The sequence below is a fragment of the Penicillium arizonense genome (assembly GCF_001773325.1).
Source record: "Penicillium arizonense strain CBS 141311 chromosome Unknown PENARI_contig022, whole genome shotgun sequence".
Lineage (NCBI taxonomy): Eukaryota > Fungi > Ascomycota > Eurotiomycetes > Eurotiales > Aspergillaceae > Penicillium > Penicillium arizonense.
In genome coordinates this window covers 274,171-293,340 of record NW_019173299.1, presented here as the reverse complement: position 1 = coordinate 293,340, position 19,170 = coordinate 274,171, and the positions used below count along the sequence as shown (strand labels likewise).

Sequence of the window (19,170 nt, the reverse complement as noted above, 5' to 3'; positions counted from 1 at the left end):
AGTGACTAATTACGTATGTCTACTGCAGACTCCATCACTGATCAGCTGCGACCTCTATCCTTACTTCGACACAGAATCTGAACTTCTACATCGTCTCACAGAACCCTCGGAATCCTCGTTCGCTACGAAGCTTCGTACCACTGTCTACTTTATTCTTGCTCTGAGTGCACCGGCTTGGGCTTGTGCGGGAGATTGAAATATCACACGGCATGGACAACCCCCCAAATCCGTATGGATTGGGGATCAAGGTACCACCGAGCTCGTAGGTCAGTAGTGGGTTAAGAGTCTGAGATATATATCACGGTTATCTTTGAACTTATTTCGTCCTACTCTTATTAAAACGCGATGTACGAGGGTAGATACATACATCACAAGGGTCAGTGATTGATTAATGAGTATTTAAAAGGGATATTGAGGCAAAAAGCTTAGGATAATAGGATAATAGGAACATGTGTATCATAGAGAATCGTGGGTCATAATTAGAAAAAAGTGAGTTAATTTCACGAACAGCACTGGTGGTGTATCGGTAACATTGGAGCCTTCCACTGCCACTATCATATGATAGTTGTCAGCTCTAGCGCGGGGTTCGACTCCCCGTCAGTGCATTACTTTTTTCTCACTTTTTTTTCCCTCTCCCTCCAAGAATTGTAGACGAAGCGGACGCGATGTCAAAAAAAAAATAAATGATAATATTGACATTGTTTTCCCATTTATTTTCTTGCTGTCCACTCAACAAACCATTCTTTTCGATCAACTACCGCCCGCTAATCCTATCTACTGCCCAACTACCCAGCTCCCGTCATCAAATGCCACACCCAGTAACTTACCCTCGGAATAGAATCTCAAATACTAACGATATTCCCGAACTTCCTGCCGGAGAGCCAGCGGGTCCAGATCTCGACATTAGGCCCGTGGAGCCCGACATGCCGCGAACCCTTTCCGCGGAGGGGAGTGGAGACGATCTGACAGGTTCATTTTAGCATTACTGACATTCTTCAGCCGCTGGGCACGGAGTGGATTCCGCGATGGATACTTGGGAGATTGGCAGGGGATTAGGGTTTTCGATTGGTTGGACTTTTGACTATTTTTTTGCAATTGATAGTTTACTTTCATAGGTATATGGGTTCTGGGCTTCGTGTCAACGGTGGGATCCAGGTTGAGTATAGTAGTCAATGTGTCGTGTAGGGTGTATTTTCTACAGTAACATAGATATCAGAGAGTAATTGTTGAGTTAGTATACTGTCCTACTGTGTGAGAGTCCAGGAAGATCGGCTTAGACCCGTCCTCCTTAATGCAATCATGAAAGAGAAGCTTGATAAGCTGTATACTCACAAGAACGAGAAAAACGAGGACAGCCAAGTTTACCTTTCGGCCATCTCAATTGGTGGTAGAGTCTCACGTACCTTGGATGTCGTCTGGCCTACCTCAATGCGAACGACAAATCCAAAACAATCCAGGCCCCCATAGCCACCGCAACACCATCTCCTCCCCGTGCCATATCCAGCCCAACCTCGGGGGTCTGTAATCCCAATGATGATTATCCCGGAAAACAGTACTCCGCAACCACCTTTGACAGTATAGTAAACCAACAACAATACATACGCAATCGTCAAAATCAACCAATCCAAACCCCCAGCCTGAGCACCGGACACGGAGTAGTAAACACCGGCAAATCCATGCATAACCGCCAAACCGCCGGTCATCGGCGAAAAGATCCAAAACCGGACGTTTCCAGGGGGTAGAACCCGCGCAGGTCCATGTAGGGTTAGCAGTGACGTCTCAACAGAAGTAGCGGGAGCCGCAGTTCCAAATCCGGGAAACGGGGGAAAGGTGGGAACTATTCGCAATTCCGATTTATTGGATTGACCAAAATGGAGAGCGGAGATCCCCACCGACTAACGGGTTGGCACTTAGCAGTAACTAGTCGCGTCAGAGTAAATTGTGTTGGGCCGAATGGACTGCCGGGCTGATACCCTCGGGTAGGCCGAGGGGCGGGAGAATATTATCGAGGAATAGCCGATTGACTTCTCCGTCCCGCCGATATGTTTGTGTCATTTCCGAGGTGGAATGGGATCGTGGCTCGTTATTGGTGTAGGGAGGAGCCAGTAGGTAAGCCAGTAGGTTCCTGTAGCTAGGAGAGCTAATGGGTGCGCTGGGACACCGTTGGGAGATGGTGGGCTTTGTTGAGGCGGCCGCATGCAGGTAGATGAGGTCATCGGAAATGAGATATTCTTTTCCCTCGGATATCAGTATGGATGGTTATGAGTATATCTGAGTCTTCTGAGGTGGTGAGTTGGGAGTTGGGAGTTGGGGGGATAGTGGGGAGTGGAGATTCCAAGCTTAGAGTGGAGTTGCACTATAATTTCTATAGGAAGCACAAACATACAGACAGAGACACAGACATAGACACGACACAGACATGACACAGACACGACATAGAAGTTACCTCGTTTTGGATATCCCTCAGATATCCCTCACATACCAAAGTCCGGATATCCGGACTCGCGAATATCTTCCGGAATCAAGCTATCCCCGCATTTCAAGCTCCGTAGCCTACACGCGTGTCCACGCTGGCGCATTGATAATCCGCTTAGAATCGCCTGTCTAAATGCCCTGTAATTGGTTGTCTAACTAGTGGGGAAATATCTGCTTCAAAACTACCGGGAAATCATCGCGGCCCCAGATCGTCGACTTTCTCCATGGCCATGGCCATGACCTTAGCGGCTATCGGGTGAAGGGGATGTCATAGCCGGCTCGGAAAGGGTTCTCGGTCTATAAGATGGCTAGACATATAGTAAACGAAGTATATAGGCTCAGACCCCTTCCGGTTTGGCCCAGTATAACAGTCCCCCGCACCTGACGTTTTGTCCTGTGACGTGTGTCTCCCATAGCTATCTCTCTCTTTCTCTCTCTCTCTGTATGTGTCGCTATTTCTCTTCTTCTACTTCTCTCATCGTGCCTCTCCGTCCTCAACAATACCTAGGTATTCGGTTGAGTGAATAGCATTGCGATACGTCATCAGTGGGTTCCATGGTCCAGTCTTTCCTTTCGGTATATTCTACGAACTGACCGAGGCCACCTGGACAGCCCTCGTATTCCACGTCAGTCATTCTGTTTGGCCTACCCAGTACATCGCGTTAACAACCCGCATCTAGATCAAGTCACCTCATCATGGCATCAAGCACTATCAAAGAAACTGCTAGCGATGCAGCTGCCTCGGCCATGGAACGACCTACTGACTTCCTGCACCACCCATACACCCGCGCAGCCCTGCCCTTTATCAACGGCGGTCTAGCCGGCATGACAGCCACCGCAGTGATCCAACCAGTGGACATGGTAAAGGTGCGCCTGCAACTCGCCGGCGAAGGAGCCCGCACCGGACCCCGACCTTCGGCCCTAGGCATAACGCGCGACATTATCGCTTCTGGCAAAGCCCTGGATCTATACACCGGCCTCTCAGCCGGCCTCCTCCGTCAAGCTGTCTACACAACCGCTCGCCTAGGATTCTTCGACACATTTATCACACGGCTCAACACCCGTGCCGAAGCACAAAACCGCAGAATCACCTTCGCAGAGCGCGCCGCCGCAGGGCTGAGTGCCGGCGGTATCGCCGCGATGATTGGAAACCCGGCCGACTTGGCCCTCGTGCGCATGCAGTCGGACGGCCTCAAGCCCGCCGAAGCTCGGGCAAACTACCGCTCTGTTTTCGACGCTTTGTTCCGTATCGCCCGCGGCGAGGGAATCGGGGCGTTGTGGGCTGGTGCGTTCCCGACGGTTGTGCGGGCCATGGCGCTTAACATGGGTCAGTTGACTTTCTTTGCCGAGGCCAAGCATCAGCTCAAGCAGCATACGGCGTTGTCTGCGCAGAATCAGACGTTCGCGGCTTCGGCTATTGCCGGGTTCTTTGCTAGTTTCTTGTCGTTGCCTTTTGATTTCATCAAGACTCGTCTGCAGAAGCAGCAGAAAGACCCGGCGACTGGAAAGCTCCCTTACAAGGGGTTGATGGATTGTGCGCGCAAGGTTATTGCGGAGGAGGGTTGGTTGCGCTTCTACCGGGGCTTCGGAACTTACTACGTTCGGATCGCTCCTCATGCGTTAGTCGCCCCCACTTTCATACTTGTTCCCCACTGACTCGATCTGCAGAATGGTGACTCTCATCGTGGCCGATTATCTGAACCTCATCACCAAGTAATTGACACTGGAGTTGTCTCTGTGGTTGTTTAAATTGTCTCCGACCACAGAATTGATACCCGATCGAACAACAGCGTTGTTCAAGCTCGTCATGCACATTTACAATACTGATATCTACTACCCCATGAAAAACGCAGCTTCCGGCGGAGGGTACGCTCAAAATCAACCCGAACCAGAAATGCTACAGCTCCGCCGTTTACATCGCACGATCCCCGTCATTCATTGAGAAGCGATCCCTAATTCGATTCTTGACCGGGAAACAAACCCCCGGTGCGATTCATTTCATTTCCATCACTATTCCCTCATTATTCCGGGGAAGAAATCCACGAAAATATGTCGGAGACGATGGCCGGTCTTCCCCGCGGAAAGGCATCGGACGACAACCAGATGCTCTTTAACTGCTTCTGTTTGTGTTGACTTTACATGTTCTTCGACAAGCGAATACCCCTTGTCTTGCCCTGTTATTTTACTCGTATTTGCTTCGGTCGCGATGTTGTTACCACTGTTGTTTTCTCTCCATAGGAGTAATGAACGAGATTACGGACTACAGGACTTCCTCGCCTCGTCTGGCATTCTTCAATCGACAAACTCACGTACTCAGGATTATTCTGATACTATAGCATCCCCATAACATGGACTCAACACCTAGTCACCCCCAAGGACGTAGTAACCATGCACAAAGCATGCAACTAACCGACCAGAATTATAATCGGATACGTCCAAATCCAACACAAATCCCCCAAGACGACCACACCGAATGACCGACCCGACGAACCCCCTTGCCTAGCCTGCACCTGGACCCCAACCCTACAATCAAACCCTAACCTTCCTCTCAAAAAGAGAATCCCACCATCCCCGTTCCACGCGTCGTCACCATCTGGACAGACACCATCGGCCGCTATATATGAGGAAAACACTAGAAGAAGTATGGCCTTCCTTATTAGTAGAGTAAAAAGTTGAAATCGTAGATGAAGTCGTTCAATTTCGCGGGTTGTTGAAACCCATCCAATCGCTATATGAAGGGTGTGGGGGGTGGGTTTTATTTGCCGGCGTTGATTCTCCCTTCTTCTACTTCTTATAATAATAGGGATACGGGAGACGGTTTAGGTCTCATGGGAGATTTGGAAAGCTGTTGTTTCGACTGTTCCTGCTGGACTCCCGCTGAAGGTGGTCACGGGGACGGGTATGAAGACGCTAGGGAGTTTTGGGTGATGTGGAGGGCTTTGAGGAAATCTCCTGATTTGGATGAGAAGGAGAGGGAGGTTTAGTTCTGAGTGATACAATACAAGATAATAGGAGACGGGGCAGGATTAAAGTAGAAGTTAAGAGGAGACATGCCAACGTGCCAGGGAATTAAATCATTACAACCCAAATAATGGGCACTCGGTAAATACATAATCCCCAAGTCATGTCATCGCCTACCAACAGGCAGGCCAGGTGAAGATAAAACAAAGAAAGGAATGCACGCTAGCGGGATATCGTATGAATATAAACATCAATATCCAAGGAGCAGAATTAGAAGAAGAAGTAAAGCAGATTCGTGGGGATCGAAAAGCGCATTAATGTACCACCACCGTGTCAATATCAAGATCAAGATCAAGGTCAACTTTAGATCTTCTCATCGCCAATGCGCTTCGACTCCACAGCTCCGGGAGGAAGAACATCCTCGAGCGTCTCGTCTGTTCCAGCGAGATCCTCCTCGATAGGGACAGAGTCCTTAATCTTGAAGAAGACAACCGGTACAGCGATGAGGATGGAACCGCACAGCAGACCGAAGTTGGAGGCGTACTCGTTCATGAAGGGGAGCTTGTTGTTATCCAGACTCCACATGACGGCCGCACCGGCCGATTGCAGACCCTTGTAGAAACCGGCGAGGTTGGCGAGTTTGCGGCCAGAGTTACCGAGGGCACCCATGATCCTGATAAAGTCAGTATAAAGCATCTCAGCGGGGGATGATTTTAGTCATGTGCAATGGGAAACTCACCAGTAGACAATACCCTGCCAGATAGCATCGTACATGCCGTAGAAGAAGTACAAGAACATAGGACCAACGTAACCATCAGTAGTCCAATCCCAGCCCTTGAACTCGGGATGGATCTTAGGATCCACGTCGGCACGGGTATACTTCTTCTGCCAAGCATAACCACCACCCCAGATAATAACAGTCAAGAGGAACAGCGTGGTAAGCGCAATCTTAGCACGAACAGAGCGACGCACACGCTCGACATCCAGCAGGGGACCAATAATGACAGCAGCGACGATCTGAGCAAACCAGTACAAGAACCCGTTCAGTGACTTGGTACGAGTGTTGAAGTAGGAGCCGTTGATGGCGTTCTGCTGGTAGGTGTAGAACCAGTTGGAGGACCAGAACATGGGGAAGAGAAGGACAATCCACGGCTCGGAGCGGATTGTCTCCCAGAGACCGACGAACTCAGTTTTCCAGCTGGGCTGCTTCATGAGGATGACCCGGGAGCCATCTGGGCGGACGATCTTGTTTGCGTCACAGAGTAAGAGGGCCAGACAGGCGCCTGCGAACATGAGCACGATGAAGGCGATGTATGTGCCATCGGTGACGTTGGCGTTGGTTTTGACATTGATGTTTTGGCCGAGAGGGATCTATCACTGGTTAATATCATATCCTTGTCTCAGGCAGGGATGTGGGTGGGTCGGTTGTTATCTCCTCTCCACTTACCAAACTACCAATGCAAGCACCGACGTTAAAAATAGCCCAGAACCAGGCGAAGTAACGACCCTTCTGGTGTTCGGCCGGGTAGGACATCATGATGGTTCCCTGCGCGGCCCAGAGGAGACCAGCGCAGACACCCAGGAAGGCGCCAGCGAAGATGTTGAAGCCGGGGACATACTTGTGCTCGGAGACGATCAGACTGATGGAGTACAAGCAGTAACCGATTCCACCGAAAGAAAGGGACAGTCTAATACCCAGACGGTTGACGATAGTTCCAGCGAAGAAACCGACAACGGCGAAGGTTGAATACAGAGCGATGTTCTGTCCAGTCAGCATTCGAGGCTCATCAGAGTGGGGGCGAGAGATTCACCATTTGATCGGCGAGGGTGTGGTCGGCCTTTCCACCGCCACCCAAGCCACTCAGCGCGTTAAACATGCCAGGACACAGGAAACAGACGAAGGCGACCATGCCCAGCTGGATGCGCGGCGAGGCATACCAGCTAGTTGACCATTTGCCAATGGATCGCGATTTGTACATCCATCCTGTGGGACGGGGAACATCGACGGGCTCGGCGGTGGAGTGCTCGGGAGACTTCTCCATTATGGATAGCGGAATTGATCCGCAGAAACAATGAGGTTAAGAAACTGTAGGTGTGGGAAGAGGTGAGGTGGGTGGAGGATTGAAGATGGGAAGAGGATGCTTAAAAAGGAAAGCTATCTTTTGTAGACAGCGCTAAGATAGAGATATCTGAGCTGCAGGGTAGCATCGGCTTGGATTAGAACGGGCTACTTATTTTTTTTCAGTGGCTGGCCTTAGGGGCCTGGCAAGCCTGACAGCCGTCAATTGGCTTCATTTTGCGGGGTCTGTAGCTGATTGGGCTGGACGCTTTGATAGCAGTGTTACACCCTACGGATGGTACAGTCTCTTTGTGTAAGCTTGTTGACTTGTCGCGTGAGATTAACCGGGGTTTAGATACCGTAGTATTGTCTCGTCAGCAGGGTTACTCCTCGAAGATGTGGCTGAGGTTAGTTTCGATTATGACCTGACATTAAATCTAACAAACTCGAAGTAACACCACAAGCGAACTGCGACCCGAGGCTGAGGCTATATTAAGCGATAAGGGGCGAGTCTTGGGGGGTTCTCAAGTAAGTTACTTCCTCGTGGCATACCATGTGATTGGCTCAAGACCCACCGCTAATGATTGGGTCGACTGCGGGGATGCCTAATTAGGCTTAGTGTTATCATGTGTTTCAACGTTCTGGGTCTAGCGTAGTCTCGTTTGTCTGGTTTGTTCCATGTCTCAACTATTCGATGTGACACAGAGATCGGATTGCCATTGAAACGTTAACATATCAATCCTCGCTTTCTTCGCTTTCTTCCCCGGATTGTCCCTCATCTCCACTCTCCGATCCATCCACAGACATGGGAGCAGGCTGACTGAGCCGTTCAGCCTTGATACGCTGGGAGGGCTCATCCGCATCCACATCCATAGCATCATCATCATTGGTTGCATCACTAGCGAGACTGATCTCCGTATTGCGACGTTTATTCTTCCGTCCATCCTCAAGATGATCCTCATCTTCTTCCCGCTCCTCGAGTTCCTGTGCACGACGCACTCGTCTTAGCAGAACAGGGTCCGGGTTCAGATCGTCTGCTGTCAATGGAGTGGAACAGACTGGGCACTTCACCACGTGGATACGGCGCTGCCCCCTGCGAGCCGCTGGAGGTAGAATGGTAGTCGTGCTGCGGTTGATCATATCAAAGATCGGTTCGCGCTCGAAGCTGTGGGGACATTTGGTGCTGGTCACGGGATCGCGGAATGGTAACAGGGTCAATGGGCATTTGAGAGAGATACGCTCGCGCTCAATGGCGATATCATCATCGTCGGCAGCGGAGGAGCGACGCCCTTGGTTGCGGGTGCGTGTTGATGCGCCAGAACGAGCACTGGTATCCTCCATATGTTGGAACCATGTAGAAGAGTGGGGGAGTGGGGGCACGTCGTCGCCGGGGAATTTGGAGTCGTGCACCATGCGATAGAATCCGATGTAGTTGTTATGGCCGGCATATCTAGAATCGTAAATGTAAGCCTCCACACACCCCAAACAGGAACAACAGAAACAATGTACCTCTCTGTCAAAGACATCTCGTTCCATTTCTCAGAGTCCTCGGCCAGCTTATCTTCTAATCTCCGACTCGGCGGATTGCGTGCATTCCGCTCCTGCGTCTCACGCTCTTGTGCATCCTCATAATCGGCATCATTTTCATCCTCTCCATCCCCATCTTCATCTTCATCATTGCCCCGGCGTCTGGTTCTCTGCCCTGCACGCGTCCGCCTCGACCCCAGCCCCGCAGTAATAGCCTCACCCTCCTGCCTCTCAAGCTCTGTAATCGCATCAGTCAAACCCTGAAGCTTTGCCTCAGAATCAACAATTAGTCGCGCCTTTTCCTCCATCCGCGCGGTAATAGCGTTGACTCTAGTCTCCTCCTCAGCAAGCCGCTGGTACTCCTCATCATCCTCATCGTTCTCATCTCCCGCATCAATTCCCTCACGTTGCCGTCGCTGATATTTATTCTTCTCGTAGCGGCCGCGCGCATCAGCTAATCGCTCATTGACTTCACCGCCCGAGTGTGTGAGTTTCTCGGCAGCGTGTTTGAGATGCGTTATTAAGTTGCGGTGGTGGTGATTTGAGATTAGAGCGGCAAGGTGACGCTGAGCTTCGGCTGTGAGGGGTGCTTCTGGAGAGACGTATTCTGGTAGAGATGGGGCTTCGGAGGGGTGGGTTGTGCTTCGTCGGGGTTGGGCTGAGGGTGGGTGGGATTGCGAGAGCATTGAGCGCCGGTCTGGTGTTGCGCTCATTTTGGCGTCGGGGTGGTTGAAGTTGAGTTGAGGTGTCGTTTTACTCAAACTGTAGTTTAAACAACGGAGAATGCGCATCTCGAATTCCTGACACGAGACGCGATGGCGCTAGCCGTTCTGGGCTGATAAGGCTTATCTGGTACTATACGCTTCTCTACTATTGAAGTTAAGAGGTTTACTTTATTTTCGAGCTTATAGGAATGGTTTTTATGGTGCCTAATTGATTCTATAGTCACATAATAATTTCCATTATTCCACCTTCCCTCCGAGATGTACTTGATGTACTTTGTCAAAAAGTGGGATGTCGACCTCAGATTCACAAGCCAAGGATCGGTAACTTTCATAAAGAATTGCCCAAGATTTCTTCGGCGATTGAAGGCCACCTTTCAAATCCAAATATAATGCAAATTAAATGTAGAACAGATGTTTCACTCATCATATAATCGCGCAACGTAACCCCCACGCTCCCCAGTTCTACGACTAAACCCCGAAACCACAATAAACTTCTGTGCAATTTGCATGTACGAACTGATCAAAGTGCCAAACATGGCATCCATAGATTATTTCATCCAAACTTTCCCCATGGCCTAAAAACAGAAAGTATTACACCAACTGGGACGCCTTATCCCTTGGCAGCGCTGCCTTTTACCGATTCCAGCCCATGTTTCATACCCACCGGAGTCATTATTTCTGACCTCGCAGAAACCTCGCAGGATGATTTAAATCCGACAATCCCGGCAGTTATTTTGGTTCCGCCGAGCTGTCATCTCAGAGGCGCTGACGGTGGCCAGCCATGTAGGTAGCTCAATTGAGCTCTGATCTGCACTTATACCAACGAGATTAGTCTATACCGCTAGACCCTGCAGCTTCGTAGTGGCCTCCGCCAAGATGATGGCTGCTCACCCACAGCCCACGGTTTGCAACGCCCAACTCTAATGTACAGGTTGGATGATGCCTTGGTGGCTTGGAGGAAGAGTAGCTAGACTTTATGGTTGTCCAAGACTTGGGATGTCGCCAGGTCCCGCCTGATAGAGTTAGATCTCCAAATGGCCCCCACTAAGCTTGACGGGTCGTTATCTGATTTGTGAAGTATACGAGGAGATAGAGGGTAAGGGCCTTGAACACAGCTTAGAATGAGCTAATAGCTGCATGATATCAATGCTCAAGATGCAATCAAGCAACCTATCAAGAATCAAGGAAACATATAAAGGTAGCTTCAGTTCCCACCAAGGCCAGAGATATGAACAAAACCATCAACCTCAATCCTCAATCCCAAGTACAAACCACCCAAAATGCATCCACAAACCCTCCTCCCCTTCCTCCTCTCCCTCCTCGCAATCCACACAACAGCCTGCAACCCAACCCGCCGCTCAACAAACACAAACACAAACACAACAACCCCCAATCCCTTCAAAATAGGCACCGACGGCCCAGCTCCACCCAAAACCCTAGGCTACGCCCTAAACCACATGGGCCTGATAACCAATAACCTAACAGCAATGAAAACATTCTACGGCTCCATCCTCGGAATGCGCACCCTCTTCGACGTAACCCTAACACCAGAATACACAGTAACATACATGGGCTACGCGCAAGGCGGACGAAACGGAACGGGATTCCAAACCGGGACCGAAATGACAACTTCTAAGAATAACATGTACGGATTGCTCGAGATTGTTGAGTTTAGTGTTTCGGATGATCGGGTCGTTGCGTCGACTCAGCGCACGAATACGTTTAGCCATGTTGGGCTTGTTGTTCCTGATGTTGTTGAGGCGCAGGCGTATCTTGAGGGTGCGGGTGTTGAGATTCTCAAGGGGGTTGGTGTGCCCATTACGGAGTTTGAGGGGGCTGTTCCTAATGCGCTTGGGGTTGGGGGGTTTGCGGGTGCGCATCTTGAGGCTAAGAGGAGGCTTGTCGAGGCTCAGGGGTTGATTGGTTGGGAGAACTTTTTGTTGTTGAGGGATCCGGATGGGAATTTGGTGGAAATTCAGCAGCAGGATATTTAGGGTTGTTTGAATAGAGTTGTCTATCTTTGTTTTCGCTTTGGTCATACATAGGGTTGATGTGAGGTGGAGAAACCTTGCATGATATTCCAAGTTGATACACTGGAACAGCTAGATATTCCAACATGATACACGGCTTTACCAATGTTCCACTTAGACCTTATAGAAGCAGAATGCATGGTAAAAGCCTAGTGTCTTGTTAGCGGATGAAAAGAATACGGTGTCAGAGGAATACTCACTAACGGCGTCCTTCTCCTCCTCTGTCATTGCGAGGGCACCAGTCGAGCGGTCCCGCACACCCATGCGCTCACTCAACGGACCCAGGTCGCGGTCATTCTTCTCATCTTCCCATATATCTAAGAAAGGCTTGCGGTATTGTAGCTCAAGGTTGTAGTCCTCGGTCAAACTAGCCAAAGTCAGCGGTGTACAACATAAAATTCAAATAAATACTCACGCTCGGAAAGCTTCCCAGGGAACAACGTATTCAGGCACCTCCTCAACTGCCTCCCGCATGAAATAGCTGTACTTCCAACCAAAGGGCGGACGAAAGACGCCATCCTCGGGTGTGGCACCAGGGAACTGGACTCGGTAGATATCATTGCCCCACGAGGCCCGCTCATCCTCCTCAACCTCGCCATCCTCAGGGCCCTCGGGCTCAGCAGGCTTGGCCGCTTCGCGCTCCTTACGCTTCTTGTGGAAGTTGGAAACCTGGCTGGTGATGACATCGGAGTTGGGGCACACGCCAATGAAGCGACCGCCCTTCTTCAAGCAGCCTGCAACATTTCTGAGCATCTGGCGAGCCTTCTCCTCGCTTTCAAAGGCGTAGTGAATGGCGAACATGCATGTGACGACGTCGAAGCCACCACCACCAAAGCGCGATGCCATGATCGACCCACCAGGTCCGGCATTCGCATCAATACCAACCTGTTGAATGATGTTGACATCACCCAGCCACTCTCCAAAGCAGTCTTTCGGGTAAAATTCAGCATGGAAGATCGGCTGGGGTGGACGACGGCCTCGCTGGCCACGACCAGAGCGCATCTGGTCATACCGGCCCTGTGCCTGCTCAATAGAGATATTGGCAGGGTCCAGACCAACATAGAGGTCAACAGCCTGCGGCGCCAGCTGCCACTTGCCCAGGTCACCGCCCTTGCCACAACCCAGGTCCAGCACCAGCAGCCGCTTGTCATCAACAGGCGGGGGTCCCGTACTGTCATCCGCCCATTCCTTGGTATCATTAAACCTCGCGGCAAATTCCTCGTCCGGCGAGAACTTCTGAATCAGAGTACTCTTTACCCAATTGTTGAAGCTCCGGAGACCCTTAATCTTGCTTTCAGTTTTCCGCCACTCGCGGCCACGCTCAGGGACCGCGTTGTAATGCTGCCGAACCACATCTGTCACGCCGCGATCACGGGAGTTGCGCATTGCTTCATCCTGCTCTGCGCGCTCGCGCTCCTCCTGTCTCCGCCGGAGTGTTTCACGGTCTGCAAGACCCTGGCGCGCACCTCCGCCTGGGCGCTTGCGCTGGCGAGGTGCGTCGGGTGAAGGAGAACGGGGCGCTAGAGGCGATCGAGAGCGTCGTCTCTCTCTGTCGTCGCGCGGCGTTGAGCCATTTGGGCTGCGGGAGCGATTCCGTCGTGGGAATACTGATGGAGGTGTTCGGCCACGCTTGCGACGCTGGTGTCTCTCCTGCATTCTCTCGCGCTTGGATACTGGCGCGGGCGGTTGGTTTGGTCTGTCTGACGCTGTGTCCCCTTCCATGCTTCTGTGTTTTTGTTGGTCGCCCGGTCTGTAGGAGTCTGTGGCTGGACGGGGAGAGCGGGAGCCAGCAGATTGGGGAGGGTGTCCCTCCTTAGTGCGGTTGTCCATACTGGCTGTGCGAGGGTGTTGTTGCGGATTCGAGTTGTAAGGGTCTGAACTGTTCGCAGAACGGGTCGGGAGAACAAAGGTCGGGGGTTTTCGGGAAGGGATAAGATGTCAGGATAAATGTAAAACCCAGAAAATGAATGTCCTCTCTTCAAATTGCCAGGGACATGGTGAGTGAGGGAAGTGAGCGAGGTGAGAGCGACGGCACTTGAGATCCGTCGAGTTGATCTCCGTGCCTCAGCCAATCACAGCGAACAGAGCAACCCTAACTACTGAGTGCTCATAATTTTTTAGCTTATACTCGTATATTATTCCATCGGTCTGTTTGGATCACATGTGCTCTTTTTCGAAATGTCAGGTACTACTTGATGGTCAACTGATAAATATCCACATTCTCTCATTCGTGGCAACATAACGCACGCCCAAAAAGCTTGTCGAGCGGTTCTTTAGAGGCGTTAAAGAATTCACAAAAACTAGAATCACCTCGCAGGCTCGAAAGGAAACGAAAATGGTAGGTTGACTTGTCATTTCACCTCCGATATCCCCTTACAATATTCCAACCTTGAACCAGTGAATAAAATCGACTCTCACTATACCCTTATCCCTTCCTGCATGGACTTTCAGCCTCCAAAACCGCCATTGATCACCCAAAATGCCTCAGGATCAAATGAGGGTTGGGCTCGACTGAGCACCTAAGTAATAAACGTAGTCTGTTGGTATTCAATCCCAAGATCATCCTCCTCAAACCTGAAGTCTAACTAAAGAGTCGAGCGCAGACCGTCTCGGGGAGCTCAACTACCAGCTCAGACTACACATCGTTCCAGCTACTCTGTATTGTAAGCTGAGTCGGGTAAAGGAACTCCACTGCAACACCTTCACGGCCCTCTAGGGTGCAATCGGTATTTTGCACCTGGTTGATCCACCACGTCGCCAAACCGCCAGATAATAGCGCCCAGTCTCTGTCTCACACCAGTCTTCAGACGGGCTATCCAAGTCAACTATTACCCCAGGAAATTTCATTAAGGTACCTCTCCTTACTGGTTCCAATACAGATGAGGGCATTAGTTTTAACCCGCGCTATCCCCCCAAGCCTCACAAGCTCTTGTTAGAGATGGACAAAGACCTGTTTGATAACTTCTTGGCCTGGCGCACGTACGACGTGTCCCCACCTACCCTCAAAAAGCTGCTCGAACTTTACCCGTCAGACACCTGTGATGAGCCGCCGCACTCGGTTACCAACCGTTCCCTGTTTCCGAGCATGGGGACGCAATGGCGGCGTGCTGCAAGCAGCGGGGGCGACATGGTGATGATTTGCAGGACGTCGTAAAATGTGCCAAGTTTCCTCGCAGGCAAAGCAGCAGGTATTCAGCTATTGCTTCGATACGCGCCTCTGGAATCAGACGGAACTGGAGGATGTGATACACTTCGACAATGTGGCGTTCAGCTTTCAAAACATCTCGGGTCTTTTGGGGCCATCGCCTGAGTATGACAGCCATCGACGACTATCGAGATCAATCGGTAAAGCCTACATATGTTTTGCTTACCATTTCAACCCAAATCCTGGCGGGCATTCTGATGAAAGCCATGATGATATTCCTTATTGGCCGCGGTATACTGTCTTGAACCCAAGAAATATGGTGCTCAATGCTTCCGGTAGCTACGTTGAGTCGGATACATACAGGAGAGAGGGAATTTCGTGCTTGAAGTCTCCGGAAGTCTCGAGAGAACTGTTAGGTTAATTGATGTAGACATCCCATTATAATAAGCGGGCTCTAAAGTTGAAACGTCTCGCAGGTGAATAGAAACTCCAAAGAGGTTGATAATTTGCATCATTTCAACCCATGGAAACAGATAGAGGTAGTAAAGGCTAAATCAACATGGCGAAGTTTCGTGTTTCGCATTAGGAAAATTAAATATGACAGAAGGTATGAGATATGCATGTCCAACGCCTGATCATGAGAAACTGCGACTTCGTGGAGACCATCAAGACGAAGCGGGCTTCGGCTTTGGCGTCCTACTTTTCAAGATCTGTCTCACTCGTTGGATCTTCGTCCACCACTCACTATCTGCTTTCTTCTTCGCCTCTGGATCCTCGTCTTCGAGTGGATGCTCCTCCGCAGGCGTAGCAGGCCAAAGAGTCTCTGAAGATCTCGTAAAGCGCATGCGTCGTCGGTTCGTCACCTTGACGGCTTCTGCAACGAGCTCCCAGCCAGCGCGTAGTCTCTCAACTTTCTCGTTGGCTCGACCAGTACCACTTTGAGCCACCTTGTTGATCCAGGGGCAATATTCCATGTGTTCACTGGCCACATCCAGGGAAGTGTAGACCGTGACTTCTCCGTTGTCTTTGGGTTTGTACATCCAGAGACCCAGCCGACGGAAGCATGCACCGCATCCGACTAAACCGGCAGCTCCATCGGAGGCTGTATCCCATCCGAACAATGCTAGTGCCAATGCTGCTCGATTGACTGAGCGAGGAGCATCAGCGGATGAGCGGTTACTCTCCGATGATTCTTGATTTTCACTGCTCGGCGCCTGACCCTCCGTCGTGGGGGCAGCTGCAGGCTCAGCCGGCTGAGCTGCCTCTTTGAACCAGTCATCGGGCAATAATTTGGCGATGTCATCAAGGTTGGGCTCCTGAAGAGTTTGAAAGACGTCATCGGCCGGTAACTTATCTCCCATCTTCAAATTGTTCATGTAGCGGTCGTGTAGTCCTGACAGGGCAACATCGCAATTGGTTAACGGAAGATGTTGAATAGTAGCTAGTCCGGTGTTAGTCAATGAAAAGAAGATATAAGATGTACTGGCAGACTCACCATCACAGCTCTTCTGGCGCCATGGGCAACTCTCGCCATGACTTTCAACTAGCATCTTCGCATACTGGTCAACGAGCGTTGCACCTGTAGATGTGGCAGTTAGCACTGAACCCCAAGTCCCTAGCTCTAGGCAACTGTGTGGAGTACTCACGGACTTCGTTCCGCTCCCGCACCTTCTCACTATCGAATCCATCGAGTTCGTCGATCTCATCAGGAAGTTTGATAACGACCGCACCACCGCATTCAGAGACGCAAGTGACGCGCTTTGAATCCGTACATATCCAGCCATGTTTCGCCCATTGTACCTCGTTGATAGGGGCCGGTTTTGAAGTCCATCGATCGACACGGCGAAATGTCTCTAGCCGCTCCAGGAACCGTTCACGATCCCAGGGAACAAAGGTTGGGCGCTTATTCGAGGACGCAGATGACGCAGATGACGTTCGGTTCGCGGGCCGAGAGATTTTCTGGATCGAATTGCGCACGGATGCGAGCTCGGAGCGATCGTTGCTGCTTAGGCGGACTTTCTTGATCGATAGGTTGGCGGCGACACGCTCTCGAGCTGTCATGGGCGGAGCAGGGGGTGGTGTTGGTGTAGGCTCGGGCTGTTGGGGTTTGGATATTGAATCCAGGATCCGATGGAACTTGCGCTTCTTTGACTCCAGCTCATAAGACATTTTTGCGAGCGTGGAAGCAATCAAGGTGTAGTTGAGAGTTGGAGCGGCGATCACAAAGCGCCGGGATTGTCGCCTCAGGCACCAACATTGCTTTTGGGTCTACTGGGCGTTATCACGCTCAATGATGAATCGGAGAACTGGAAATTGTCTGATCTCTTGATCTGTGAGTGCTCAACGATCACCTTAAGCTACAGACTCCGACGTCGTTGTTGAGACAAATGCTCTGTTGCTGATTGGCCGATGCGCATTCCGCGATATCATACGATTTTCGAGATCGCGACAATTTTCTTCTTACACTCCTCCCTCTTCCAACAGCCATGGCTTCTCTAGGGACTACTCTGCCACTATGGCGGAGCCTTGCGCCCCGTCTGGCGAAGGATGTATTTACCTGCCGCCAATGCCTCCGCAACCAGGGTGTTGCAGCCAAGTCGATCCGTCGTTTCGGCGCAATGCCCTCCCGCCAGCCCACTAAGGCCCAATCGACCCTTTTGAACAGTAAGAACCGCCAATTCTTTACCTCGAGCATCCAGAGATCCGCAGCTGCACAGGCTGCTGCCGAGGTTATCCAAGGGGGAGCAGATGGCGCCAAACGCAGCTTCCCCAAGATCAGCGATAAGGCCGTCGCCTACTGGCTTCTCGGCAGCGCAGCCAGTGTTTTCGGAATTGTGGTCTTCGGTGGTCTGACACGGTTGACCGAATCAGGGTGCGTATGCGTGATGGGACGCGAAGTGAACTTCCGACGCTGACGGACAAATTTTGGTATAGATTGAGTATCACCGAATGGCGACCTGTTACCGGCTCTCTCCCCCCCATGAACGCGGAACATTGGGAGTCTGAATTCGCAAAGTACCGCGCATCCCCCGAATTTCAACTGTTGAACCCGAATATGACCCTGTCCGAATTTAAATCGATCTACTATATGGAATGGATTCACCGGCTTTGGGGCCGGTTCGTTGGAATGTCCTTTGTCCTGCCGGCTGTATACTTCGTCGCACGCAAGAAGGTCTCCACGCCCATGGCGTGGCGTCTGTTTGGCATTGCTGGTCTCATTGGCTTCCAGGGATTCCTGGGCTGGTGGATGGTCAAGTCTGGCTTGAAGGATGATCTATTTGCTCCGGGCAGCCACCCCCGAGTGAGTCAGTACCGTCTGACTGCTCATCTGGGTGCTGCTTTCACTTGCTACGTTGCTATGCTGTGGAACGGTCTTGCTATCCTGCGCTCTCATCGGTTGATGGCTGATGCCGCTGCTGGTATTGACGAATTGGCGGCCCTGCGTTCCGGGAAGCTGGCCTTCTTCCGCCGCTCAGTTGCCGGTATCGCCCTCTTAGTCTTCACTACTGTTATCTCTGGTGGTCTTGTCGCTGGTCTGGATGCTGGACTTATCTATAACGAGTTCCCATACATGGGCAACGGATTAGCTCCACCAAAGGAGGAGCTGTTCGACGCTCGCTATTCCCGACACGAGGACCGCTCCGATCTCTGGTGGCGCAACATGCTCGAGAACCCCTCCCTCGTTCAGCTTGACCACCGCATGCTCGCCATGACCACCTTTACTTCCATCGTGGCTTTGTTGGCTTACACTCGCCTCGCGCCCTCCATGAAGCGTCACCTGCCTGCTGCCGCCAGAAAGGGTGTCCACGGCGTGTTCGCCTTTGCTTGTTGCCAGGTTGGCCTTGGTATCTCCACTCTCCTCTACCTTGTTCCTACTCCGCTTGCCTCCGCCCACCAGGCGGGCAGCTTGTTCCTCCTCACTTGGGTTATTGTGCTGGGTAGCCGCGTCTGGCACCCTTCTCGTACCGCCAAGTTGGTGAAGATGGCATCCGAGATGGCCAAGAAGCAGACACCTCGTGCTCCTTCTTTCACCGCGAAGAGGGTATAAAGCCTGACTCGATTGAGTGTGTGAACATGGCGACCAAGGCTGGGTGCAAATCTACCCTTCTTGGAAACACTGACAATCTCCATTCATCTTCCGACTCAAAACATCACATGAGTCTTTTGTATAACTAGCACTACCGTTCCTTTATTGTAAAAACATCCATTGAACATGATAACAATTGCTTCAAATCTGAAAGGCAAAAT

General features: G+C 51.2%; 7 protein-coding genes across 7 annotated transcripts; 3 read left to right on the top strand and 4 right to left on the bottom strand.

Annotated features, from left to right (window-relative positions):
- Nucleotides 1-3,171: 3,171 nt before the first annotated feature.
- PENARI_c022G09396 (putative mitochondrial dicarboxylate carrier protein) lies at nucleotides 3,172-4,192 on the top strand (the record flags this gene model as incomplete). Its single annotated transcript, XM_022635429.1, has 2 exons — nucleotides 3,172-4,094; nucleotides 4,144-4,192. 2 exons carry the CDS (start codon nucleotides 3,172-3,174, stop codon nucleotides 4,190-4,192), a joined length of 972 nt encoding a protein of 323 aa, XP_022484674.1.
- A 1,607-nt stretch (nucleotides 4,193-5,799) lies between these two features.
- PENARI_c022G11089 (DUF895 domain membrane protein) lies at nucleotides 5,800-7,478 on the bottom strand (the record flags this gene model as incomplete). The annotated part of the gene is made up of 4 exons (XM_022635451.1): nucleotides 5,800-6,109; nucleotides 6,176-6,807; nucleotides 6,884-7,198; nucleotides 7,248-7,478. 4 exons carry the CDS (start codon nucleotides 7,476-7,478, stop codon nucleotides 5,800-5,802), a joined length of 1,488 nt encoding a protein of 495 aa, XP_022484688.1.
- A 752-nt stretch (nucleotides 7,479-8,230) lies between these two features.
- Nucleotides 8,231-9,735, bottom strand: PENARI_c022G06887 (SUMO ligase MMS21; the record flags this gene model as incomplete). Its single annotated transcript, XM_022635398.1, has 2 exons — nucleotides 8,231-8,945; nucleotides 9,005-9,735. The coding sequence occupies 2 exons, from the start codon at nucleotides 9,733-9,735 to the stop codon at nucleotides 8,231-8,233; spliced, it is 1,446 nt and encodes a 481-aa protein (XP_022484830.1).
- Nucleotides 9,736-11,027: 1,292 nt separating this feature from the next.
- PENARI_c022G09604 (VOC family protein) lies at nucleotides 11,028-11,741 on the top strand (the record flags this gene model as incomplete). Its single annotated transcript, XM_022635431.1, has 1 exon — nucleotides 11,028-11,741. One exon carries the CDS (start codon nucleotides 11,028-11,030, stop codon nucleotides 11,739-11,741), a length of 714 nt encoding a protein of 237 aa, XP_022484711.1.
- A 150-nt stretch (nucleotides 11,742-11,891) lies between these two features.
- On the bottom strand, nucleotides 11,892-13,607 carry abd1 (mRNA (guanine-N7)-methyltransferase; the record flags this gene model as incomplete). The annotated part of the gene is made up of 3 exons (XM_022635393.1): nucleotides 11,892-11,926; nucleotides 11,978-12,144; nucleotides 12,193-13,607. The coding sequence occupies 3 exons, from the start codon at nucleotides 13,605-13,607 to the stop codon at nucleotides 11,892-11,894; spliced, it is 1,617 nt and encodes a 538-aa protein (XP_022484811.1).
- A 1,980-nt stretch (nucleotides 13,608-15,587) lies between these two features.
- Nucleotides 15,588-17,091, bottom strand: PENARI_c022G05971 (uncharacterized protein; the record flags this gene model as incomplete). Its single annotated transcript, XM_022635386.1, has 3 exons — nucleotides 15,588-16,363; nucleotides 16,418-16,501; nucleotides 16,569-17,091. The coding sequence occupies 3 exons, from the start codon at nucleotides 17,089-17,091 to the stop codon at nucleotides 15,588-15,590; spliced, it is 1,383 nt and encodes a 460-aa protein (XP_022484752.1).
- A 317-nt stretch (nucleotides 17,092-17,408) lies between these two features.
- On the top strand, nucleotides 17,409-18,970 carry cox15 (cytochrome c oxidase assembly protein cox15; the record flags this gene model as incomplete). The annotated part of the gene is made up of 2 exons (XM_022635411.1): nucleotides 17,409-17,794; nucleotides 17,857-18,970. 2 exons carry the CDS (start codon nucleotides 17,409-17,411, stop codon nucleotides 18,968-18,970), a joined length of 1,500 nt encoding a protein of 499 aa, XP_022484784.1.
- Nucleotides 18,971-19,170: the final 200 nt, after the last annotated feature.